This window comes from Notamacropus eugenii, chromosome 6, assembly GCF_028372415.1.
Source record: "Notamacropus eugenii isolate mMacEug1 chromosome 6, mMacEug1.pri_v2, whole genome shotgun sequence".
Classification (NCBI taxonomy): domain Eukaryota; kingdom Metazoa; phylum Chordata; class Mammalia; order Diprotodontia; family Macropodidae; genus Notamacropus; species Notamacropus eugenii.
In genome coordinates this window covers 259190310-259218164 of record NC_092877.1, presented here as the reverse complement: position 1 = coordinate 259218164, position 27855 = coordinate 259190310, and the positions used below count along the sequence as shown (strand labels likewise).

The 27855-nt window shown below is 37.7% G+C and overlaps 1 protein-coding gene across 3 annotated transcripts in view; it reads left to right on the top strand.

Moving 5' to 3' along the window:
- The window catches only part of SLAIN1 (SLAIN motif family member 1), a 69615-nt gene that overhangs the window by 12518 nt on the left and 29242 nt on the right, over positions 1-27855 (top strand). Inside the window, exons 1-4 of one of the 3 annotated variants that reach the window (XM_072622173.1) lie at positions 411-429; positions 2943-3079; positions 24524-24673; positions 25888-26037. In XM_072622173.1, coding sequence (XP_072478274.1) covers positions 2986-3079; positions 24524-24673; positions 25888-26037 — 394 coding nt within the window. In that variant the 5' untranslated portion in view covers positions 411-429; positions 2943-2985. Of the gene's footprint in view, positions 1-410; positions 430-2942; positions 3080-24523; positions 24674-25887; positions 26038-27855 lie in introns of those variants that run through there. The other 2 variants (XM_072622171.1, XM_072622172.1) reach the window with 2 other exon arrangements.

Below are 27855 nucleotides of genomic sequence, written 5' to 3'. Positions count from 1 at the left end.
TTTTAAAGCTTTTGGTTATGCCATTTAACTGTAACTTCTTAATGTATTCTTTTCCTTTCACTTGTGGTAAGATTTAGTATGGGAATGATTAATTTATTTAGTTCTTCCTCCAGTGACTCTACATAAGTGGTACAAATTGCTAAATGGATACTTGTGGATGATCTGAGAATTGTGTTGCTCTAGGCATTCTCTTTTCTCTTATTTGCCACTCTGGAGGGAGGGAGAAGGTTACAACAGGATTAAGAACAATTGACATTATTATGTCTTTCGTGGTTTTCCCCAGTAATCTCATGAATAAGCTTCTGGTTTGTGAGCCTGTCCCATACTTCCACCATCTGCCTTCTTCAGTCCTGCTCACATGTTATTGAAAAGAACTGGAGGAAATCACTTCCTTGCTTAAGAAGATCCTGTAGCTCCTTATTGCCCGTGGTATGTGATATAGACTCCTGTTTGGTGTTTTAAAGCCCTTTACAATCTGCCTCTGTGTCTTCCAAGAATGATTTTACATTTTCTTATCCTCTGTGCCAGATTGGCCCATTTACTGTTACCCATGTAAGACATCTAGGTTCCTGCCTTCATACAAGATGACCCTGTTGTGTAGAGCTAGCTTTCTCATCACCTCCACCTTTTTAGAATACCAAATTTCCTTTAAGGCTCAGGTCAAATGGCTCCTCCACTAGGCCTTTCTTTACTCACAAATCACTTTGTGAGTTTTGTGTTTACTTTCCCCATATTTTGTATCGATTTATCTAAATACCGTAGGCAATGTAGTTCAGTGGAAAGAGCACTGACTCAAGCCGGAGGACCTGGGATCCAGTCAATCATTCAATCAGCCAACTGGCATTTATTTCAATCCAGCTTTTTGTTTACTATTTTACTATGACCTTGGACCAGTCACTTTGATGTATCTTGGCCTTGGTTTCCTCATCTGTATAATGAGAAAGTGGGACTAGATAGCCGGTGAGATACCTTTGTGTTCCTTATCCGTGCTACTTTGTTTTCTCCTGTAGAGTCTCTAAGTCTCCCAAGGGGAGAGAGTGTTTCCTTGTTTATCTATGCCAAGTACCTAGGATATAGGGGAAGCTAAACAAATACTTGCTGAATGAATGATATACTTCTATCCTTAAAAGAGAGGTAAAAGAACCAGGAGAAAGTTCTTATCCTAGAAGCCACAGGGGTTGTTTTAGTATCAAGAAATTGTCAGCAGGGTCAGCTACCACAGAAATGTTTGAGGGCTGCTTCCTTATAGTCATTTGTATACTTTTCTCCCTCACTGCGTGAGAGAAAGCAGCCTGATTAACCTGTCTTATTCATCTTTGTAGCTCAGCCTCTCCTTCACATCCTGTTAGCCGCCAGCTTAGTGCAACTGAGGTGGAAGAGTGGTTAGAGGTTGACAAGGAAGTATGGTTTTGCCGGTGATGCGTAAATAAAATAGATGTCTTGATAACTTTTGACAGGTCACAAGACATTGCTAATAGCAGTCAGTGAAATGGTAACTTTCTGGAGGGTATGGAAAAAAAAAACTCCAGGGAAAGGTTGTTTTGGTTATGAATTTGTTCATTTATTTTGGAAAACCATATCCACAATATAGCTTTATAAGTCCTACGTGGGGGTGGGGAAGCTGCAGCCTCAAGGCCTTTGGATTCAGTCAAAGCACCACACTTGAGGACCCAGAGTGGCCTCTCCAGGCCACAGGTTCCCCAGGCCTGTGGGAGACATATATCCTTGAATTGTTCTTTATGAGAGAGTGAGAAATAAAACAAAAAGTAACCTGGTAGACCTTTTCAGAAAGAATTCCAACATAACTTTGAAAGCAACACCCCTTCAGCCCTTTGCCTCTCATGCCTTCTGTTTCTGTAGCTTTATTATGTAAAATGAAAAAGCTAGTTTCTTGTTCTCAAAAAAAGGTTAATTCATGTTTTATATGCTGTTTACTAAGACTGGAATATGTAATCCTACTCTAGGGGTTCTGGTAGAGCATTGTGATGTGACAGATTTTCATAATGTCCAGCATTAGAGTTTTTATTATTGATAAATATCAATACTAATAAAATGGCTAAAATATGAAAAGATTTTCCTTGACCTTCACTTTCAATTCAAGACTGTTGTGTTCCCAAGCTATTCCAGAAAACTAGTTTTAGCATATTCAAATGGGAAACTACTCTGGATTGTTGGAAACTCTTAATTGTAGAGAATTTTTTTTTCTTTTTTAGAGAAATATTATTTTGAGACCATAGAATAACTGGAACTAAGAAGCCCTTAGGGGAAAGAGTTTCATTGTGATTTGTAATTAGAACAAAAATTGCTATTTTTGTCAACACCACAATTAATGGGATTTTAGTTACCTGAAATCAGGGAATAGGTGGTCTGATTAATTGAATTTAATTCTCTAAGGAAACTCATTTGTTGAATACTTTTTGTTGATAGTCTTTCTAAAAATACACAGGGTTAGCATTTTGAGCCTGCCAATTGCTATTGTATGGTACAGTAGTTATGGAACATATAGGGGACTCATCTGGGAATATTGGGGATTTTCCCTTGATAGGTACCTTCTCTTGAAGTTGATTATTTGCCTGGCATAAGAGAGAAATAAATGACAAATAGGATATAGAATCTAATAAGAGTTTATGAGATCAAAGCTTGGATTCTGGAGTGAAAGAACACAGTGGAATGGGAATGGAATTACCCCACTGGTGACCTAAAGCACCTACCCACATAGAGTTGCAGAGGCCAATAAGTTAGAAGTTTGATATCTCCTTGGGAATATTTATTTGGTTTGGAGGAACATCCTATTTATAGACAGAAGTGTTGGAAAAATATTTCTAGCTAATTGGAAGTGAAAATTAAGCTTTTTTCTATTTATACATTGTTCATAGCATGCTGTTATTAACTAGAGAAAAGGCAATATAAGCATATTAAATATGATATTTTTTCACTTAAAGGTTGTACACATCTTCTAAAGCATGCAGTCTACCAGAGAATTCAATGAGCCCTCTGCAGTGGTGTCGAAGGGTCCTGGATAATCCAACACCTGAAATGGAAGCTGCAAAACGTTCACTTTGCTTCAGATTGGAACAAGGTGAGTTTGGACCTATTTGTTTATAGTTTTTAGTAATTGCAACTAACAATCACTGCCTTGGTTGATTTAAATTTTTGTGTTTGTATTATTGTAATTGATGCATGTAGTTCTGGAATTTTATTCATCATTTGTATGTTTTATGCAATAAGAGTTTTTCAGTATGGCCTTGTGCTCTGCACTTGTACCCTTTCCCTTCATTTGTTTGCCAGAGATCCCTTTTTGTCACTTTTAATGACAGTGACAATAAATTCTTGCTCTAATTTTCTGTATTTCCTTTGGAAAAGAGGTAACACACTTGTATTATAAAAAAAAAAAAAACAAACTAGTAAATACCTAGCTAATAGCAATCTGGATTAGAGAAGAAATCAGAAACCAAGACTTTCCTCCTTTAGCCACTTTGTTGAGGTTTACCAAAAATATGTGGTTAAGTTCTAAGGTACCAATTACAGTGCTCATTTGTCAGCTCCTTTCCCTTCTATCTATGGGGACTGATCTTGATCTTCAAGTTCTGATGGGTTTATGAGGCATAATGAGGTGTGAGAATATTGCAGCAGTCCTCCAGTTATGCTGAGGCATCTGCTGTATTCTCATATTCCCAGCAAATACTAGGGTTTCATTCTTAAATTCCTCTAGTTGGTAATTATTATAATAACCCCTTCTCTCACATGTGTTCTTCTCTTTCCTCCTGATCTGCTGTTTCTAAAGTCTATAAATAACTCTTCTTTGGACTTTTCCAAGGGTTCTACTAATTAATTTGTCCATTTTTTTTTTTTTTTAAGATTTACCTAGTTCTTTCACCATGGGGGAAAGATGACCCTTAAACAAAAGGAAAAGGGGCAAAAGACTAAAAAGCTGACTTAATCTGTCATGGAAATGTAGGAACTAGGTGTTGATCTTGTAGGTGCCACCCTACCTTTCCCAGAATATGCCCTGTTCATGATCTTTCTTGCAATCAGCCACTCAAAGCTGTTCTGAGTCAGTTTTGAGTTTGAGCTCTTTCATTTCTACTGGAGATAGATTCAGTTTAACAAGGGTAAGTATCCTCAGCCTCTTTTAGAATCTGTTTCTTGGGCTGCTCTCTTTGTATGGAATGGCCTGGGAAAGGAAGTTCTTTAATCTGGTCTCCTAGTTCCTCCCATTGGGCTTCACTGACTTTGCAATGCCTTTCTTTTGACTCCTGGTGATTTTGATGACTGTGGTCCTGGAAACCCTAATTTTCTCTTTAACTATTTTTTTTATTATTAATAACAAATATTTTATTGACATTTCTTTATTTCTTACATTCTGTTATTTCCCAGTGACTTCCTTCCTTGTACTTCTGCCCTGCCTTTGCCCCACACCCTACCCTAGAACCCTCTAAAAGTAGTGTGAGTAGACAAAAGAAACCAACACAACTCTTGTCCCATGTTATTGCAATAGCCTCCCCACTTCTCTATCAAGAAGGAGGCATGCTCAACCCTCAGTCTTCTGGTGTCAAGATTAGTCATTGCATTGATGAGACTTTTGATGTCTTCATGGTTGTTTTCCTCACATTATTGTGGCCATTGTATGTATTGTTTCTCTGGTTTGACTTATTTTATGTCATTTTATGCAAATCTCATGCTTCTCTGGATTTTTTGTCTTAACTTTTAATCCGTTTTTCTCTGTTTGGTGATTTGTATGATGCTGGTTTCTGCATGATGCAGGCTCAGTCTGATTTTATATCTTAACTATAAAGATATATTTATCTTGCTATGAATGGCACAAAGGCAGGGATGTGCTGGCAGATGTTTTAACCAACAGCTTTCCAGGGGGGAAAAATGTAACAGGACAAACTTTTAACTTCAGACTCTGTAGAATTGCCTTGACAAACCTTTTGACTCCTAGTTGTGGCTGTTTCTACTATTCCATACTATTTCTTTTCCATAAACATTTGGTAATAATGAAGATTCTCAAATGACAGATATTGTAAAATGCAATCCATTGTTTAACAAGAAGTGGCAAATTCAGACTGCCTTCCTGATCTTTTCTTTTCCACTTTGTCTACATAATAGATATTCAGTTTCTAAAATATCTGCTTCTGATTTTGCTAATCTTTCTCTAAACTTAATAACTGAAGTCCCAGTTTTTGTTCTGGTGGAGACCATACTATAATTCTAAAATTTCCCACAGCAAAATGGAAATACTTGTAAGGTAAATTCATAAGGACTTTTGTGTCTTCAGGCCTAAATATCCAACAAGTATCCAACAAGGTCAGTTTATATCATTGATATGCAATTGAGAATTTTAAGTACTTGTACATTACTTGTACATTTGAATCATTAGAAGCATCCTGTGTATGGTTCATTTAATCGTAAGTTATTTAATATGGTTATATAGCTTATCAGTATAGTTGAATGTTCGTACCAGATGAATCAAAGCAGGTCACATTTTAGTGTGTTGTGAGGTAGTGTCCTTGACTGTGGCCGTGCACATTTAGGTCCTGTTTCTCATCATCTATCACTCCTGGTACCTTGTTCCAATTAAATGAGGACAACTCTCCCCCTTTGCTTTGAGGCTTTTCTGAAAGCTTTATACATAATGCTGAATTACTCTTTTGTTTTGCTTAGCTTGACAACTGAAGTGTTGCCCTCTAATCCTAGCCAATGAAAGAAAATAATTTAGATGACTCAGAATTTTGACTGTATAGCCTTCTATAGGTTCTGAAGGTGGCTGTTTAATTTTAAAAAGCCACACTGATTCAGCCAAGAAGAAGTTAAGAGGCTTTTCAAGCATCTGTCTCCTGGAGCACAGCCAGTGCCTTCTCTTGCATGTCCCAAGACGCTATCTCCTTCAGCTCAGATTTCTAGGCATTAGTTACTCTGCTATTTTCTAAACAGTTCATTTTAGGGAACTTTTATAAATTCTCTGTCCTTTGAGAAGTGCAGCCTAGAGACCTTCAGAAAGAGAAATCCCAGATAAATTGCTACTTGTTACTTTCTGGCATGCCATTTTAATTTTAGATTTAGAGCCTTGGTGGGGGTGGGGAGGAAGAGCTGTCTGTGTGAAATCTTTACTATCCATTATACTTGCTTCTTAGCCTTAGAGATTAGAGTAACACTGGGTGAACTTGACAGAGGACCATGTTCCCAAGGGATTGACTTAGGTGTCTGTGTTCTACCCCTGTGGGCTTTTGTGTGTGCGTGTGTGTGCACTTGCGCACACACACACACACACACACACACACTCCCAGAGATATGTGTATGTGTACAGATTTCTGTATGGATCTATGTATGTACACATCTGTATCTTTATGTATGCATGTATACATATAGAGTGCTTGATTTCTTTTCTCACTTTGATTAGAGAGGTATTTCTTAAGAAAACATGAAGTTACTTATACATTAGTTATTGTGAACTACTGCTTGCTCAGATGCCTATAGAAGCAACTTGCTGGGAACTTTCTCTAATTTTTCTTCAGTATGTAATTTTTCTTAGTTTGGATTGGAGTTTAGGCCTTCTGGGAAGTCTCAGTTGAAATATTAAGATGAGCCAGTGGGCATCTTTTCATGGGTATCTTAAAATCCTAAAAGGACCATTTTGTATTTTTTCAGTCCTACTTTTAATGAACTTTAGTTCAGTTTAGCAAACAGCTACCAAGCTTCCATATGGAAGGTACCATGGCTACAAAGATGAGACCAGAACAGTTCCTACACTTATGAGGCACCACATGTATGTTCCAAAAGGAAAACTGAAGAGGAAAAGAGATGAACAACTGCAAGAATGGGGAGGAAGGAACATTGGGGAAAATGTCAGTGGAGAGATAATCCTTGAGCCTAGTCTAAGTGGAGGACAAGGATTCTGAGAAGTCAAAGTTGAAAAGAGTACATTGCAGGCATGGGGGGAGGAGAGGAGCTTTATGCAGAGATGCAGAAGCAAGTGATAACATGTTGTTTGGGAAGGAGCTAATGGTCCAGATTATCTAGAATGTGGTCTGTGAAACAAGATTAGAAAGGCAGGTGGAGTCAGATATGGGGGCCTTATATGGCAGAAAAGGAATTTATCTATTTATTTTATAGGCAGTGGGAGCCACTGGATGTCCTGGTCTGATTTATTATTTTGGTAGTTCTGTGGAGGGGATGGATTAGAGAGGAGAATTACTGGAAGCATGGACACCAATTAGTAGACTGTTATAGATGTCCAGACAAAGAGGTAATGCGGACTGAATTAGGGTGGTAGCCATATGAATGGAGAGAAGGGCACAGATTTGAGAGTATGGAGGCAGGTTTGATGAGGCATTATAGCTGATAGATGATGTATTGAGAGACAGAGGGAAAGCATCAAGAATATTCAAGACTGTTGGTTCTTGGCCCCAGAAAGATGGTAGATTTTCTCCAGACTTTAGAAATTCCCCAAAAGAGTCATTATATATCTGATATAGAAAAATTACAGCTGTATTCATGGGGAAAGGAAATAGAGAATCTGATCAAGGTAAAATCCTTATAAACTTACATTAGAGAATGCTTATCCTTAGTGTTCACTAAGCCTTCCTGCCTGACCTGCATGATCCCTGCATGAAAGAGCAAATGGACCCTGTGAAGTTGTGCTTTGGGTTCATATTTAGATCCTTTCCTTCCTATGAAGACTTTGTGTGTATATTGCATCCTCCGCTCACTACTTTAAGGCAACAAGGCGGCAGGTGGAGAGGTGGGGCAGGAAGTGGGCTGTCTCCTATGTGGGGTTGCCCTTAGGGATACCACAGGACAGGAATGGGGAACCTGTGGCCCTCTAGGTCCTCAAGTGTGGCCCTTTGGCTGAATCCAAACTTCACAGAACAGATCCTTGGATTCCCTAGCCCAGCCCTAGGGATATCTGTGGAGACTGTCCAGAACATGCGCCTGGTCCTCCTCCCAACCTGCAGGAAGTAGCAGTGAGTAATTAGTCCAGCCACAGAAGAGAAGGAAGGGATTCAAGCCAATACTGGGGCAAAGAACTGAGCCAGTGTGCATGGCTGCACTGGGCTTGAAGGAAAGGGGATTGAAACCTGTGTGTGTGTGTGTGTGTGTTTTGTGTGTGTGTGTGTGTGCGTGTGTGTGTGTGTGTGTGTGTGTGTGTGTGTCCTCCCCCCTTAGGCTACTAAGGGCAGGAATCTAACCCAGTAAACACTAAATTTCAGTATGGGAGGAGGCTTAGACAACTTTGCAGTCTAGCTCAATAAAAGAGGGAAGGAGTAGAAAGCAACAAAAGATTGTAGAGGGAGGGAAAAGGTTGATTTTAAGAGATTTTAATAGGAAGAAAACTCAGCAAAAACCCTCTGCCTAAACAGATAAATCAACAGAGAGGATCCTAGAAAGCAGAAGGAAAGGTGAGTACTAAATCCATGGAGAGATTATAAAATTGATAACAAATTTTACAAGACAAATGAAAATTAAATGCTTTCTGAGAAAATAATCTCATGGAATTCTACAATGGTTCGTAAGATAATACATCTAAGAGGAAAAAAATAAGAAATGAATATCAGAATTTATAACTCCCAGCAAAAAAAAAAAAAAACAGGGCAGCTGGGTGACTCTGGATAGAGTGCTGGGCCTGGAAAGACTCATCTTCCTGAATTCAAATATGGCGTCACTTTCTAGCTGTGTGACCCTAGGCAAGTCCCTTAACTTTGTATGTATCAGTTTTCTCAACAAAATGAGCTGGAGAAGGAAATAGCAAACCATTCTAGTTTCTTTGCCAAGAAAATCCCAAATGATGTCACAAGAATTGGACTTGATTGAAAAATGTCTGAACAACAGAAATTTTAAAAAACTCAGATGGAACTTGAGAAAAAATTGGATCCATATTGGAGAGTCTCTTCAAAGAAAGATGAATAAATTTGGAACCCAAAAATAAACAAAAGAAAACCAGGAGAAGAGAAACAAAAGGCAGCAGTATTTAAAAGAACATGTAATTTCTATACTAGCTAACACTAAGAAATTAGCTATATTAGACTTTAAGACAGGCTATGTAGAGACAATGTAGAGATCACAGGTTTCCCAGAAGAGCATGACATATAAAAAACATCTGAACACCCTGATTCAGAAAACACATGATAAGTGACACTGGATACAGCAAATAAAGGACCTCAGATCATCTTTAGAAAACAAGACGCCATGGTGGTGATGCAGAGTGAAATAAACAGAACCAGAAAAACAATATACATGATGACTAAAATAGTACGAATGGCAGAACGGCAACAATAACAGCTAAGAATTGGATGCTTTGAAATTATAATGAAAAAGCTTGTCACCAAAGAGAAAGGAAGACTCCTCTCTTTTTTTGCTACTTCTTTGGCTGGATAGGGTTGAGTTGGGGAGGGCAGCATAGGTACAGAACACTGAATGTCAGATTTTTTTAAAGATAAGTTTTGCTGAATTTTTTTTCTTTCTGTTTTCATCCACTTTGAGAGGGCTTAGGGGAGAGGGATAAAATGGGAAATATAAGTGATATAAAGCAAAAGGAGACATGTATGAATGCTTCTAAAGTTAGGAGCCTACAGATATTGTACCCTCAGAAGAAAAAGGCAAGTTTAGAGGAATACGTTTAAGGGGGATTATTGGTGCTTCTGCCTGGTTGTGATAGGTGATGGGAAGGTAGGATTTCTAGAATTTGCTTGACCCAAGATACTGGGGAACAGTGTGAACTAGAACATTTTTAATTGATACCCACTAGAACCTGAAAGCTACAGTGTGCGTCCAACAGTACGCATAGTGTAGGGAAACTTACAGATTGGAAGGACATGGAGATAGAATCATTATAATATGATGACTACTTCGAAGTGGCCATCTTCTAGAATGGGAAGTTATATTCTGGGGGTGGGTTTAATGTCAAAGAAAACATTACTGGATAATTTGGCCAATTCTCACGTTCATTTCCACTTGGGTGAATCTGGAAATGTCTTTTTACCCAATTCTCTCATATTTACTGTATGATTTCATCACTATTTCCCTCTTCTACTGAGATTTTTCAGATGGCTTCTATTCTGAACACTTTGTCAAAGTGATGGTTGTTTAAAATATAACTGAACTCCTCATATCATTCATATTTTCAAAAACAAAACAGACTTCGATCTGTTCAGTCTCATTATATATTTATAACACTTGATAACAGCAGAATATTGAAGACTATAAAGTGGTATTGAAAAGCTTCTCCTGAATACATTTGAAATTTTAAAATGTGCACTTTAGGGAGTTATAGACAATTTTGATTTACGTTGGGTTTAACAGGTTCTAAGCTATTAGGTCATAATGCTATCACTTTGGAGATACAACGTAATCAGTGTTCTCATTGCAGAATGTTCACTATGGGGCTTAGGGAGGATGGATTCAGAAATGGAAAGGCTCTAGTTCATCTTTATAAACCATTTTTTTTTTTTTGATGAGACAATCTCCAAAGGTTGTCCATCGAGGCACCTTTCTGTAAACTGCCGTCTCTGATTCCTTAGTTCATTTCTGTGTTTTTCATATTGTCCTTTTCATCATATGGAATCTTCTTGAGTTTTATTCCTGGATGTTTATCTTGGATTAGGAATCAGGCACACCTAAACTTCTGGTTTACCTTGTCATTTCTGTGTTTGTAATTGTTTCTTTGAGAGGATATTGTGCATAGTAGCACCAATTTTGGAATGAAAATTATGGCATGATAGATGTGGAGTTGGATGGAACTACGGAGGCCATTTAACTCAACTTCTTAGTTTTACAGATAAAGAAACTGAGGCCAAGGGATTGGAAAGGACTTACCTAAAGTAACAAAGTAAACATTGGAGGTGGGATTTGAATTCAAGTCTTCTGAGCTTATTCCACTGTACTATCTTTCTTCCTGAAATATCCAGGTTAAATTCTTGCCTCTGACACATACTAACTGTGTGATGAGGGCAAGTTAGCGCCTTAGGTAACTTAAGTTGGCAAGTTATAAATGAGTTGCCAGTCTGTATCGATGGAAGGAGTTTTCATGCTCGGGGTTGCCAATATGGATGAAGTCATAGGGTTGAACCAGCTTGTACATACCCATACACATACACATGCACACACAAAAGATGTACCTTTTACAAAAACAAATCCTGTTTTTTTCCTAGACTTCCTATATTTCTTCTGTGCATTATTCTCCTCCATTTGAAAGACATTCATACCACTTTCAAATTGTGTGCAATGGTATGCAGTTCCCAGCAGCTGTAATGCTTTTGGACTCTTTTTGGAATTCTCCATCTTTCCTTCTTCCTTCCTCAGGAAACTTGTCATTGGGAAATGTCACTGTCCTGTAAGATTAAGTCTGCCTTGTATTCATATTTTATCAGTACCCTCTGCCCTTCTGATTATACCCTCTGATTAGAGGACAAGGCAATGGGCTCCAGGGCCTCTATTAAAGAGAGATCTTATCACAGTTTTTCTTCTACATTTCCCTTCAGCTTTACTATTTTTGGAATTCTTTAGATCTCTCCATCATGCCCTCCTCCCCTATTTTTAGTTTTTTTTGGTGTGCATTGTCTTTCCCTGTTAGATCATAAACTTCTTGAAGGCAGGGGACTGTCTTTGTTTTTATATGTTTTTGTATCCCTAGAACCTAACACAGTACCTGGGAGTAGGTTTTTAATAAATGTTTGTTGACTGACTGCCTGACAATATTCATTACTTTTGTATTTCTTGACTTAACAAGCTGCTATCTGAATCCTCATCCTCTGGGCACATGTAAGATCTCAGTTCCTCCAAGGTGGCACAATCAAGGGAGAGGAGTTTACTGCCTGGATAGTGGCTGAGGTGCAGATCAGCTGCCCATTTCCTCCAGGGACTTTAGGTGGGGGTGGGGCCACCACTCAGGGCTGAGGTTAGATCAGCTGTTCAGTTCCCTCCGGGGCTTTATGCTGAGTGCTCTAACTGGAATGGTGGAAGCTGGCTGCTGCCTGCTGGGGTCACCAGCACCCCAGCCTCCACAGACAACCATTGCCTGGGGTCTGGACTAGGTGTGGACCCTGATCCCTTCTCCCCAAGTTGGAAAAGCCCTCTCACTGACCTTTGAAGTGTCTTTGTTGCCTGTGAGTTGAAGGATCTGCTAACCTCTGCTGCTGCTGCCACCCCTGAGGCCTGCTCGCTCCTCCCGGTGTAGCCCAGCCTCTGGGCTGTGTTCCTCTTCACATCCTGTGGACAGACCTTTCCTGTTGGTCTTCCAGGTCACCTTGGGTTGGAAATCTCCTCCGCTCTGTCATTCTGTGGCTTCTGCTGCTCTAGAATTTGTTGAGAGTCTTTCTTTACAGCTATTTTATGGACTGTGGGGGAAGAGCTAGAGTATGTGCATCTTTCTACTCTGCCATCTTGGCTCTGCTCCATCTCTTTACGTTCTTAAACATCATTAAAGATACTTCCCCAAGAACTTTTGCTTATGTGGTTTATAGCTATTGTTATATATCGTATTAGAAATCAAAACATCTTAGTATTACAAAAATAGCTTTGACCTTATAGGCCTCCTGAAAGACTTTCAGACCATTTTGAGAGCCTCAGATCTAAGGAGGAGACTCCTTGAAACCAAACTGCTTTCCCTTGGTAGCAGAATAGACTTGTGGAAAAACTAGGTATTTCCTTTTCCAATTGATGTAACCATTAAGTCCCATGGCACAGTAGGTGATTGCTGGCCTTGAAGTAAGAAGAACTTATTTACAATACTCTCTCATTCATTTGCTGGCTGTGGAACTGTGTGACATTTTACCTCTCTGTGCCTTAGTTTCCTTATCAGTAAAAGTCAGGAGGTTGAATTCACCAACCTGAGGTCCGTTCCAGATGAAAGTCTTATGTTGCTCTTTATCTTTAGTTCAAGATAGGAGATGCTATGGAATACCAGTCTAGCTGGTTTATGGAATCACTTGTATAGTTTAGAAGACAGAAGTAGATAGCTGACTTATAAATATCCACTTGTCCAGGCTGTGTGTGTGTGTGTGTGTGTGTGTGTGTGTGTGTGTGTGTGTGTGTGTGATATGATATGATGATGACTTACATTTATATAGGTTTGTTCTGCCATGCTATGTGTAGGTCATCACTATAGGAAGCTTCCCTTAAAAAAATCCTTATAACAATTGTCCTGAAATTTGATCTAAAGAGAATTGTCAAAGTCAGTCAGAAGGTAAGGGACTAGCCTAGGATCACACTGTTAGTAGGCTACAGAGGTGTAGGCTACAGAGGTGTGGGCTTTGAGTGAAAGTCTTCCCAACTAAATGTCTGGTATGTGAAGCAGCTATCATGCTTAAATGTTTACAAAATTCTCTTCACAAAACTTTAAGTATATTTCTTATAATATTTTAAAGATTCAGAACATCCCTGTTCATATTTTGACTCTGCCACTAGCTTTGTACCCTAGAATGGATAAGCCAATGAATCTGTTTCCTCATCTGTAAGATGGATATGACGATAATACTTGTATTACCTATCTAGCCAAGTTGGTGGATAAATGAAGTCATGCATTGGAAGAGTACTTTGTAACTGCGTAGTGTGCTATGCCAGTGTGAACTGTATCAATTTTAAAAGTTACATCTGAAGAAATGGCAACAGAATTATAGGAAAACAATTTCTGTTTTTGAAATTTCTGTTTCTGAATTTCTGAAATTTCCCATATATTCTTTGAGGGAACTTCATGAGAAGAACAACAAAGTCTTTGGTTCTCATTCTAATGTCTAATTCTGGCAGCACATTCAGAAGAGGGGAGAAAAAATGGGGAAAAAAAGAAATTTACATAATTTTGTTGTATGTTTGAAAGGACTAGCAAGTTGTGCTTAGTAAGAAAAAGAGGGAGAAAGAACACATAAAGTTTGGTACTAACATGTATCAGCTGGCTTTGTTTAGCTATACACCATGCTTATTACTCTTTGGGCTATTGTCCTCTATTGACAATGTAAAAGAATGAAGAAAGCAAGCCAGTCCAACTCTGAAAGTGACTTCTTTTCACCTTGTTTCATTTAACAAGTTCAATTTTTAGAGCTTTAGCACATCCTGTAGATTTTGGGAGGGCAACATTGGGGGAGGCACAAAGTTAAAGCCAGAAAGACCCTCCAGACTATTCTATATGTGACCAGTATTAAAGCCACTGGGAAGAATTTGAAAGTGTTCCTTTTACTTAGCTCTACTTTTTGGACAGTAGAGTTTATAGAAATAAACCCTGAATGTAAAGAATTTGTGAGCAAAGTCACATATTTGCCTTGAGAAGAGTGGAGTTTATATAAACTAGGAGGGCTTTGTTGCTTCTTTGCTAACTAGCTTTACTGCTAACTGGAGTGTGTAGTGCTTTCCTACAGCTCCTATAGCAACTCAACAGTGGCTAGCCTTTTGCACGCGTCAGCTCTTCTGTAATGTATGTTAACCCCAGCCACTGCTGAAAACAGCATTCGGTTAGAGACTGGAGTAGTGGTTGGGTTGAGCTAATGAAGGCGCTGTCTACATGTTATCATTCTGATCAGTCTTGGAGTATTATGAGGGTCCTGACTGCACTACTTTTACTAAGTAATATGGTCCTTTTATTAAGCATTTACCATGTGCCAGACACTGTGCCAGCCTTGGGAGGAAAAGACAAAAGTAGCTCCCTGTCTTAGAGTAACTTGTATTCTAAATTTTATTTCTAATTCTATAAAATTATATTCTATGAATTATGCTCAACTTGAATGTATATGTGTACCCTCTGGGTATCTCTAAAGTCAGTGCATCTTTAAATTTAAAATTGTACCGACTTTACTTTTCAGTCACTCTGTGTGTACGCTTGTATACACATGACCTCGAAAGTTTTAATCTGCACTCAGAGTTCATCAGTTCTTGCTCTGGAGGTGGATAGCATTTTTCATCATGGGTCCTTTGGAATTTTCTAGGATTATTGCCTCGATCAGCATAGCTAAGTCTTTCTCAGTTGATCATTCCTACAATATTACTGATAACTGCGTACAGTGTTTTTCTGGTTCTGATCACTTCACTTTGTATGAGTTCACATAAGTCTTCCCAGATTTTTCTGAAAACATTCATTTCCTTTAGAGCACAATCATATATCACAATTTATTCAGCCATTCCTCAAATGATGGGCACCTCCTCATTTCCAATTCTTTGCCACTACAAAGAGAGTTGCTATAAATATTTTTGTATACGTAAGTCCTACTTTTAAAAAAGAAATCTCTTTGGAATATAGACCTAGTAGTACTATTGTTGGGTCAAAGGGTACACACAGTTTTATAGCCCTTTGGGCATAGTTACAGATTATTCTTCACAATGGTTGGGCTCATTCATAATTCTACCAGTTGTGCATCATTGTACCTATTTTTCCATATTTCTCCAGCATTTGTCATTTTCCTTTTCTGTCATGTTAGCTAATCTGATAAGTGTGAAGTACCTCAGAGCTGCTTTAATTTGCATTTCTCTAAGCAATTGTGATTTGGAACAGTTTTTTATGACTATTGATTTTTTTGAAAATCAAATTTATTTTTAGTTTTCAACATTCATTTCTACAAGATTTTGAGTTTCATATTTTCTTTCACCTCCACCCACGCCAAGATAGCATGCATTCTGATTACCCCTCCCCCAAATCTGCCCTTCCTTCTATCATACTTCTCTCATCCGCATCTCCTCTATTTTCTTGTAGGGCAAGATAGATTTCTATACTCCATTGCCTGTATATCTTATTTCCCAGTTGCATGTAAAAACAATTTTTAACATTCATTTTTAAAACTTTTCAGTTCCAGCTTCTCTCCCTTCCTCCCACCCCACCCGTCCCCACTGAGAAGGCAAGCAATTCGATTTATGTTATACACGTGTAGTTAGGCAAAAGACTTCCATAAAAGTTATGTTGTGAAAGATATTTCCCTCCATCCTATCCTGTCCCCCATTTATTCTGTTCTCTCTTTTGACCCTATCCCTCCTCAAGTGTTTATTTCTAATTACCTCTCCTCCGATTTGCCCTCCCTTGTATCATCCCTCCCACACCCTGCTTATCCCTTTTTCCCCTACTTTCCTGTAGGGTAAGATAGATTTTTCATAGCATATTGAGTGTGCATGTCATTCCCTCCTTAAGCCAAATGTGATGAGAGTAAGGTTCACTTTTTCCCTCTCGCCTCTCTCTTCTTCCCCTGCATTGAAAAAGCTTTTTCTTGCCTCTTTTATGTAAGAGATAATTTGCCCCATTCCATTTCTCCCTTTTTCCTCCCAATATATTCCTCTCTTACCCCTTAATTTTATTGTTTTAGATATCATCCATTCCTATTCAACTTACCCTGTGCCCTCTGTCTATATGTATATAATCCCTCCCACTACTCAAATACTGGGAAAAGTCTCAAGAGTTACAAATGTTGTCTTTACATGCAGGAAAGTAAACAGTTTAACTTTAGTAAGTCCTTTATGATTTTTCTTTCTTGTTTACGTTTTCATGCTTCTCTTGATTCTTGTGTTTGAAAGTCAAATTTTCTATTCCGCTCTGGTCTTTTGATCAAGAATGCTTGAAAGTCCTCTATTTCATTGAATGACCATTTTTTCCCCTGAAGTATTATATTCAGTTTTGCTGGGTAGGTGATTCTTGGTTTTAATCCTAGCTCCTTTGACCTGGAAATCATATTCCAATTTCTGTGATCCCTTAATGCAGAAGCTGCTAGATCTTGTGTTATCCTGACTGTATTTCCACAATACTTGAATTGTTTCTTTCTGGCTGCTTGCAATATTTTCTCCTTGACCTGGGAACTTTGTAATTTGGCTGCAGCATTCCTAGGAGTTTTCCTTTTGGGATGTCTTTCAGGAGGCGATTGGTAGATTCTTTCAATATTTATTTTACCCTCCAGTTTTAGAACATCAGGCAGTTTTCCTTGGTAATTTCTTGCAAGATGATGTCTAGGCTCAGTTTTTTGATAATGACTTTCAGGTAGTACCATAATTTTAAATTGTCTATGCTGGATCTATTTCCCAGGTCAGTTGTCTTCCCAATGAGATATTTCATGTTGTCTGCTATTTTTTTCATTCCTTTGGTTTTGTTTTCTAATTTCTTGGTTTCTCATAAAGTCATTAGCTTCCATTTGTTCCATCTAATCTTTAAGGAATTTTCTTCAGTGAGCTTTTGGATCTTCTTTTCCACCTGGCCATTTCTACTTTTTAGGTCATAGTTCTCATTGGCTTTTTGGATCTGTTTTGTCATTTGAGTTAGTCTATTTTTAAAGTGTTATTTTCTTCAACATTTTTTTGGGTCTCCTTTAGTAAACAGTTGACTTATTTTTCATGATTTTCTTGCATCACTCTCATTTCTCTTCTCAATTTTTGCTCTACTTCTTTTACTTGATTTTCAAAATCCTTTTTGAGCTCTTCCATAGCCTGAGACCAATTCATAATTTTTTTAGGAGGCTTGACTTTATTATCTTCTGTTTGAATATTTTGCTCTTCCTTGTCACCAAAGTAAGATTCTCATCTGATTCTTCTTCCAGTTTTTGTACATTTCCCTAGTCATTTACTTGACTTTTGAGCTCTTTGTCAAGGTAGTTCTCTGCTTCCAATAGGGGTGGAGGGCTGTCAACTACTTGATCTCCCCACAATCTGTGGGCCTAGAAACAGTGGCTGCAGTTGCCACGTTTCTTCTACCACCTCCCTGCTCTGCTGCCCTGCGGCCAGATCACTCTACTCTCTCACACTGGTCTCATGGGTTTTCTCCACCGACCTTCCAATTTGTCCTTAACATTTTGGGGTCATGATATCTGGAAACTTCCACAGGTGTCCAAGATTCAGTCCCCCCAAGGCCTGCTCAGGTCCTGACTGTGCCGACCTGACCCACACTGGACTGCTCTCTGCTCCCAGAATGGCATGATAGACACTTCCCTGTGACCTTCCAGGCTGTCTTGAGCTGGAGATTTGCTTTCACTCTGTCATTCTGTGGGTTCCAGAAGTCATTTTTGCAGGTATTTGGCTGGGCTTGGGAAGAGCACTCTACAAAGTCATTGTTACTCCACCATCTTTGATTGATATCTTCTTCTGAAAACTGCCTGTTCATATCCTTTGACCATTGATCAACTGGGGAATGGGTCTTATTTTTATAAATCTGGTTCAGTTCCACATATATTAGAGAAATGAGGCCTTTATCAGAGAAATTTGCTTTAAAATTTTTTCCCCAATTCCCCATTTTGCTTCTGATTTTGAGTCTTAGTTTTGTTTGTGCAAAAGCATTTCAATTCCATGCAGTCAAAATTATCCATTTTACTTCCTGTGATCCTCTCAGTCTCTTGTTTGGTCATAAACTGTGTAGATCAACGGGTATATTTTCCATTCTCCCTTAATTTACTTGTATCACTTTTTGTCTAAATGTTTTTTCTACATGCAGTGTGAGATATTTTGTCTGTGTCTAGTTTTTTCCCAACTGCTTTACAGTTTGCCCAGCACTTTCGTCAAATGTTGAGTTCTCACCCTAAAAGCTTGGATCTTTGGGTTTATCAATTTTGGTCATTTATTGTGTGTTGTGTACCTAATCCATTCCACTGATTGACTGCTCTATCTCTTAGCCGGTACCAGACTATTTTGATGATTATTCCTTTGTAATGTGGTTTGAAATCTAGAATTGCTAGATTGCCTTCTTTCACATTTTTTTCTTTGAGTCCCTTGATATTCTTGACCTTTTGTTCTTCCAGATGATTTTTTGTTATTTCTTTCTGTTGCTAAAATGATTCTTTGGTAGTTTGATTAGTATTTCATTGAATAAGTAAATTAACTTAGGTTAAGTTGTCATTTTTATTGTTTTGTCTCAGCTCACTCGAGCAGCTAATATTTTTCAGTTGTTTAGATGTCTTTATTCATATGAAAAGTGTTTTGTAATTGTGTTTATATAGTACCTGGGTTTGTCTTGGCAGATATACTCCCAAGTATTTTACGTTGCAGTTTTTTTAAATGTAATTTTTCTTTCATTCTCTTCCTGCTGGGTTGTGTTAGTAATCTGTAGAAATGGTAATTGATGATTTATGTGGGTTTATTTTGCATCCTGTAACTTTGCTAAAGTTGTTTCAACTAGTTTTTAGTTGATAATTCTTGCTCTTGCCTTTAGATAGATACTGCTTAAAATTTTAAGCAAGAACCATTGATTCTTATGGTTTCTAGTTTCTTTAATAGGAATGGGTGTTGTATCTTATCAAAAGCTTTTTTCATATATATATATAGATAGTCTTATGATTTTTTGTTGTTAATGTTATTGGTATGCTTGCATTTTTCATATTATTGAACCAGTCTTGTGTTACTGGTAGAAATCCAAGCTTGTCATACTGTATCTTTCTGAAACGTTGCTGAAATCTTCCTGTTATTTGGTTTAACATTTTTATGTCTATCCATTATGAAAATCTGTAGTTTTCTTTTTCTTTTTTGACTCTCCCCTAGTTGAGATATCAAAACCATATTTGTGTTGTGGAAGGATGCAGGACTTTGTTTTTTAACCTGTTCTTCCAAACTGTTTATATAATATTGGAAATCCCAATGTAAATATTTTTTAGAAACTAACTTCTTCCCCATAAAAGATAATTTTTGTGCCTCTTTCATAGGAGAGAAATTAAAGCATTTTGAATTCATAAGCCCATAGGTCTTCATTGTTAGGAACATTGAAGTCATCCAACTGGCTCAACTGCCTAATTTTGCATATGAAGAAACTTAGGCCTAAGAATTTCAAGTGACATGAGACAGAATTTGAACTCATGTTTTCACATTCCAGAGCCAGTATTCATTCCACTGTCTCACGTCTTTAATCTAAACAAAAAATAACTGTGTTGTTTGCCTTTTGGTGTTGTTCAATCATATCATACTCACCCTAAGTGTAACATGTCTTAGTGGATAGAGAGTCATCCTCAAGTCCAGAAGACCTTGGTTCAGTCCCTCTTGGACACATGTTGGCTATATGACTCTGAGCAAGTTACTTGGCCTCTTTAAGTATTATAGGGGATGGTATCAAATTCTCAGTTAAAAACTAGGGGGCCACATAAGGATCTTTGCAGCTGCATATTTACTTTGCTTTAAAATGTAATATTGTCTAGGTTTCATTGTATTTTTATTTATTTTGTTAAGAGTTTGATACCTCTGCTCTCGAGCAACTCTTTAGGAATGTAAGTGGCAAGGGAAGTGTGAGTTTGCATTAGCAGAGGCGATTCTGCACGCTGACGAGAATCCAGGGCCCAGGCCTGCAGGAAACCTCTTGCTGTGCTATGTACCATACAGATGTAGCTGTAGGACTTTACCTGTCAGCTTCCTCACTTTGAAGATAGATGTAGGGTTCACACATAGAACACAATACAAATCAATAAATTTGTATCCTTGAAAGATAAGATTGCCCTCATGGAGAATAAGGGTAAATTCATTGTTGGGATGAACAAATGGTTGCAACGGGGTGTAATTTGAGGTGATTTAGCCTTGTGCAAGTCATGTCACCATTTCTCTGATGTCATGGTCCTCTTTGAAAACAAAGGACAAACACAACCTGTGAGGAGACCAAGCTGGGACCCAGCTAGCTGAGTAATCCCTTCCTCTCCCTTCCCAGTGACTTATCTATTTATTTTTTCTTTTCTGTTAAAGGAGCCATCCCCCTGACTACCTTTCCTATTCATTGAATGGGCATTACCTCACTTTAAGTACCTGAAAAAGCCTTAGCCTAAAAGGTCAGGGTCTCCCATTGCATCCTGATGAATATCTGGTCACCAGATTCAGATGGCTCTGGAGAAGAAGTGAGGCTGGTCACTTTGCACAGCCCTCCCTCACTCAAAACAAAGTCTAGTGCAAGTCATGTCATCATTTCTCTGATGGCAGGGTCTTCTTCAGCAACAAAGGATGAACACGACAACAAAGCAATCCTCATAATTCTCGTAATGAATTCTGTTTACCATTCTTTTAGTGCTAACGTATTTGTTCCTACACACATGTTTGCATGTGTGAGTAAACACATACACACATGAATGTATGTATATGACTTGAAAGTCATATTTAGAACATAGCAACTATACTAAAAAAACAGGATTATATGACTAGATTTCAGATTATGTTCTATGTAACTCCGGGCTTCCCTGAGGTACTTTTAGCAGCTCCTCAGAAGAAAAAGTTGTCAGGTGAACTTTAGTGTCTATTTCATTGTCTTCTTCTACTTATGTCTGTAAATATGAAGACAAGAACAGACATGAGGTCTGTCCAAGCTCAGCAAGTTTGAAAATTATTCTTCTAAGAGATCAGTCTTGGTCTTTAGTGATGACGATTTCAGTGACCTTGTGTGTGGTTCTGCAACTGGGAGGAAACCCATACACTGCCTGTTTTCTCTGGATAGTACTCAGATTTTAATGATTGCTGTTTACCTGTCTCCCAGGGCTCTTTTGAGATCTAATGATTTAATACTTGTTGTGGAAGTATTGTATTATAGTTAGAAGTCAGGGGACCTAGACTCATATCCTGGAAACGTCTTTTATTTACTTGTGTTATCTGAGGCCCAAAAAACTTAACCTGAGTCAGGAAGACTTGAGTTCAAATCCAGCTTCAGATACTTACTAGCTATCTCACCCTGGGTAAGTCATTTAACTTGTATCTGCCTCAGTTTCCTCATCAGTAAAATGGGAAAAATAATAACACCTACTTCCCAGGATTGTTAGGAAAAAATGAGATAATGTCTTTTAAAATGCTATATAAATGATAACTATTATCTGTAGCAAGTAGCTATTTCTGGGCCTCAGATTCTGCATCCATAAAATGAGAGGATTGATCTGTATCATCTTCCACCTCTAATCTTATGACGTCTGTGTTAAGGCAGAAAAAAAGACAGATCAAAGTATAATTTTTCTAGATTTAGACAACCCATCCTCCCTCTTTTAAAGCAGTTGTGTTTATCCTTGATAAAAATAATACTCTAATGTTTTAAAACAGTGGCACTATCTTTTAAGTGAAAAACAGCTAGGATATAATCACTTCCCTTTAGTTTTTTACCCTCTCCTCCAGTTCAGACTTGGGTACTAATATAACATCCCTGCTTTGTCAGCCTGCTGCAAGAATAATTTCTTCTCTGTCTTTTAAAAAGTCTGTGCTGAAAGAATAATGTCGCACATTCTTACTTGCTATAGATACTAATTGTGTTCCCAGCTTGGGATCTTGCTGTCATAGCCACAACAACCATAGCTTTGTGCTCAGTGGGCCTGTTCACAGTAGTTATTGTGCAACATAAGTGTGTGCTGTTGACTAGTGGTGCATCTGTGGCCCGAGAACATGTAGCCAGTGTGAAGAAAGTATGTAGTCACAAAAACCTATTAATAGAGTATTTTTTGGGGGGGGACTGGAGAAATTGGATTTTTAATAATTATTATGATAATAAACCCAGACACTTAAGATATATTGACGACCCGCCGATGTTTTCTGTTTTAAAACCTATTTTAGTTGTCATTTTTGGACCATTAGTGTATTTGGAAGTGAGGGATCTCATGGTAATGTTATGCCAGGTCTTTGCAGTCATCAGATCAGGTTGTACCAGTGGTGTCTCAATTATATTTGCTAGTTGTGATTGGGGAACTTTGCCAGTAGCAGCAAATTACTTGTTGAATCAGTGATGCGAACTAATGTTCATTACAAGCTAGGCTTAGATTCAAATTCCTTCCTCTCCTGAAGCCTGTAGGCTTTCAAAGTGTGACTGCAGTAAATACAATATTGTCATTAACTTAGTTTCCTCACCTACATTGACCAAAAATATGATCACATAATCCATGTAATGTGATGGTAGCCAGAGAGCAATAAACTCCTCTCAAAACCTTTCTTTTACAGAGGGCTCAGAACTTACCAAGCAACTCTACATTTTCCACTGGTGACTCTGTTTTATTTAAAAACAAAATAAAATATCCCTTGGTGCTCCCCCTCCCTTGGACTTTTTAAGTGTATTGTCTAATTCCATTAGATTGTAAAATCCTTGAGAGTAGGAACTGTTTTTGTTTTTACTTGTATCCACACAGCTTAGGTAAATTGTCTTAGCAAGAATGAAAAGAAAGCTTTTATTTTTGGTATATCATTTATAAGCCCATGTTATGTTTCTTTGACCTTGAAGTCCAGAGTTTAACAGTTGGAGGAAGGAGGGAATACTTATTTGTTGGAAGAGTTGAAAAAAATCTTGTGCACATGAAGATGTGCACAGGAAAACCAGATGATCAGATTGATTTCTCTATTTAAAGTAAAATACATGTTATACTTAATATTGATTTAGTGTGTATATATTACATAAATATAATATATAGTCTATATATAATATATGTACCAGTATGTATTTTATATATAGTATATATAATTATCTATACTATAGACAGTTTGATTTCTGGCAACCATTATAATGGATTGGTAACATTCTCTATGGTTAACCCTAGTTGATAATTTTTTTCTGCTTTTACTATTTTTCTGTTTCTTATTGCCCTTTGTACTTCCTGCATTTAGTGTAGTACCTTGAAGATATCAGGTGCTTGCTGAATGGATGGAATAAAAATTATAAACATTTTTTTTATTATTTAATTTTTCTGTGATAAATAAGTTATCCTTATTGTAATGCCATTCAGAAATTCCAACTAGAATCATTTGTTGTCTTTTCTTTTTAGACTGGTTAACTTTAATTTTTGTATCAATACTAACAACTGACCTTTACTGCTTTAGAGTTTTCAGTTCTTTTTATTAGTCATCACATTTGAACATTACAACTGTGTGAGAATATCACTCCTATTTTACAGGTGAGGAAACGAGCTCAGAGAGCAGTGACTTGTCCCTGATCACACAACTTTTAAATGTCTCTTAGAATTTGAACTCAGTGCCTGGCAGCATAGAAAGGTGATAAATGGTTTTTTCAGATTGGATTGATCTTCCTGACTCCCAGTACCCCCACTGTGCCATGCTGACTTGGAAGATAATCTGAGTGTGAATGAGTAGAAAGTTATTTTTTAGAAATTAAATAGCTGTCAGCATTTAATACAAATAATATCTTCTAGGATAATAAATATTATAAATATCTTTATGTTTAAATATCTTATATATTCTCCAAAGTATCTTATGATTCTCCAGAGTTATTTATGAAGTAGATATTCTTTGTCAACTAAGAGAAACAATTAGCAAATTGATGTGCTCTTCTGATGTTCAAGGTCTTATGCTTTTTTGCCTATATACATAAACTGAACCTAGACCACTGCATGTAATTATTAAAAACATGTGAAAATTAATACATTTTGATTTGTTGAGGCACTCATATCTTGAATCACACAGAATAACTTGTTTTCTAAAAGATGTGCGAACAGAACCCTAATTCATAAATCAGCCAGTTGTTGTTCTATTTCAACATGGATGTAAATATGATTTTCTTATTAAAGGAAGACAGTTCACATTCTAACTAACTTGACTTTTTTTTAGCTCATTCTTTTCCCTCTTTTGCTTTTGTCAGGCCATCATTAGTCTGCACTTAAATTGTACACTAACACCATTTGTTTTTTTGCTTCCATGACAGCTCTCCGATGGCGCAGTCTCTTCACCCCACCCACCTCCTTGGCCTTTCCTTATAGCCCTGTTGCAAGACTCAGTCCATATAGCAATGGCTTTAATACTCCCAGCTTCTCTAAAACCTCCAGTAAAGCAATACTAACACCTGAAAAAACAGGTAATATTTTAACTTTTTACCTACTAATATGCTTTAAAAAAATCATGCCACTAAACCACCTGGATGAATGTCTCATAGAAAAATAGAGATGAAAGGTAATCTCATTATAATTGCGATACTACTTTGGGTTCAAAATGAAAATCATTACTTTGGACTCAATCTGTTGTCTGTTGTACAGATGAAGCAGTGTTAGGTGTTGATTAGTATTTATGTACAGAGGAGCAGCTTGGTGCAATGGATAGAGTACAGAACTAGGAAGAGCCAAGTTCAAATCCTTTGACTATTTACTAGCTATGTGACTGTGGACAAGCCACTTTAGCTAGCTGAGCTTCAGGCAACTCTCTACTAAGACTTCTCTACTAAGTTACAGACAGATTGTGATGTTTGTCACTTAAGAAAGTTCTCTACATTGATTAAATCAAGCTCTTTGAGGTGTGTGTGTGTGTACAAAATAGTATGTTGTTGAGTAGCACATATGCCTTTTATATCAAACATCAAAGCAAGATCTAATTAAAGCTGTAACCTTTGATTGGGTTACTCCTTTTTCTCTCTCACCTATATTTATCAAACCAGGTATAAGAAAATCAGACAGCTTTCTTAAGTAAGACTGGGATGACTGACATCATCTAGTCATTAGTCTCAGATCTGCTATCACTCTAATCTCACCACTTTTCTGCTTTCCTAGTCATAGTTTCTTAGTCTCTACCGTCTTTTGGACATCCCCTCCTTTGTTTCTCCTTATTTCTGATGCTTTTTTTTAGTTAAAACAAGGAAGTTTTAGGAAGTCATATCTCTATGTGATCACTCACTATTTTAGAGACAGGATATTGTAACTGTTGTCTGTTTAATAAGTAGGTCAAATGAAGTTTCAGTTTAATAACATGACAGGAATTATTCATCACAGTTAACTATCTGTGGTCTTCAATGGAAAATGGGAACCACCCCAGAGCTCAATATATTTTTATGCCAGCCCTTTAGAGAGAGATAATTAGGTACTTCTTAACCAGAAGCCAAGTTTTGGCTTTATTTTTTAAGTGTTTAAGTTGGCTTGAGGAACCAGAAAAATCATGAATAGCTTTTTGTACATTTACTGAATTGCATGCTTTATGTCTGAGAGTTGAATGCTGGAATGGCAATTGTTCTAGCTTTGGGGGTAGCAGGGAATATATGAAGAGTTATTGATATAAAGTCTGAATAATATTTACTTTTCTTAGGTTATACTTCCAGGGGCTCCCCCCTTAGCCCTCAGTCATCCATAGACAGTGAATTGAGTACATCAGAATTGGAGGATGATTCTATCTCCATGGGATATAAACTACAGGACCTCACTGATGTTCAGATCATGGCTCGCCTGCAAGAAGAAAGTATGTTTCTCTTTTCCATGTGTCTGTTTGGCTTGGAAAGCTAAGGTCTTTGTGTCTTATTGTTCTAACTGAAGAAAAGTGATAAAGGTCAGGTTTAAAGGTTTCTAGTTATCCAAGGTCATCTACTGTTTTAAATTTTGGGCATTTCCTTCATATAAATGTTAAGAAAACTACCCATGGATAACTACTGAATATATAAATATAGGGAAACTATATTTTAAGGTGTAATGCTGTCATATCGTTATGACTTAAGACTTTTTTGCTGGAAGTCTTTGGGCAAAAAGGAGAGAGTAGGATCATAGAAATTAGAGCCAGAGGCAACCTATAACCATCTAGATTATGCCTCTCACTTTATAGATAAGTAAAGGATGTGAAATGTTTATCCTAAATGGAGGATAATATATGTAGTTTCCAAGTGCAGATTCTCAGCTAAGATAGTCACAGAAGATACCCTTTTTTTTTTTGTTTATAAGTTCTTTACTTTCTTAGATTCTGTGATTAGAGAGAGTCAGTCATTAAGGATTTAATTAAGCACCATTTATGTGCCAAGCACTGAGGATACAAAGAAAGGCAAAAGATAGTCTTGGACCTCAAGGAGCTCATGATCTAATGGGGGAGACAACAAGTAAATATATGCAAACAAGTTATATACAGGATAAATAGGAAGTAATTAACAGAGGGAAGGCACTAGAACTTAAGAGGATTGGGGATGGCTTTATGTAGAAGGTGCAGTTTTCACTGGACCTGAAAGAAGTCAGGGAAGCCAAGAGGCAGAGATGGGAAGGGTGATATTACAGACTTGGAGAACAGCCAGAGAAAATTGCTGGAGCCCCGAGAGATGGAGTAGAATAGCAAGGAGGTTGTTTGAAGATTACATAGAAGAGGGTGGGGTGAAGGAGACTGGAAAGGTGTCATAGGTTATGAAAGGCTTTCAGTGTCAAACAGAAGATTTTGCATTGATTGGAGGTAATAAGGAGCCAGTGGAGTCTGAGTATGGAAGTGACATGGTTGCACCTTGCACCTTTGCTTCAGGAAAATTTCACTTTGGTAAATGAATGAGGATGGAATAGTTTGGGCAGAAATTTGTGGCAGGCAGACCAACTGTCCGACTGTTGTAATAATCCAGGCAGGAGATGATGAGGGCCTATATTAGGTTGATGGCGATATCAGAAGAGAGAAGGGGCAATATTTGAGAGATGTTGCAAAGGTGAAATTGATATATCTTGGCAATAGATTAGCTAAGGGGAGTGAGGGATGTGTCTGTATTTTATGAGTTTGGGAGACAAAGTAGATGGTGATGCCCTTCAAAGTAATAGGGAAATTTGCAAGGAAGGTTTAGGGGGAAAGATAAATTCAGTTTTGGATATGTTGCATATAAGATGTCTACTGAACATATAGTTTGAGATGTTTGAAAGGCAGTTGGAGATGTGAGACTGAAGGTCAGTTGGGAAGTGGGCTGAATAAGTAGATTTAAGAATCATCAGCATAGAGATGATAATTAAATTCATGGGAGCTGATGACATTACCAAGGACCTAGCACAGAGTCCTGTGGACACTCACAGTTAGTAGACATAACCTACTGAGAGGAAGTGGTCGTTAGACAGGAGGAGAACCAGAAGAGAGTGGTGTCATGAAAATTTAGAAGAGATTATCAAGAAGAGGGTGATGACAGTATTAAAGGCCGCAAGGAAGTCAAGAAGAATGAGGAATGAGAAAAAGGCTGTTGGATTGGGCAGTTAGAAGACCATGGGTAACATTGGCGAGAACAGTTTTCCTTGAACTTGGAGGATGAAACTGTATTTAAGAAGAGAAAAAAAG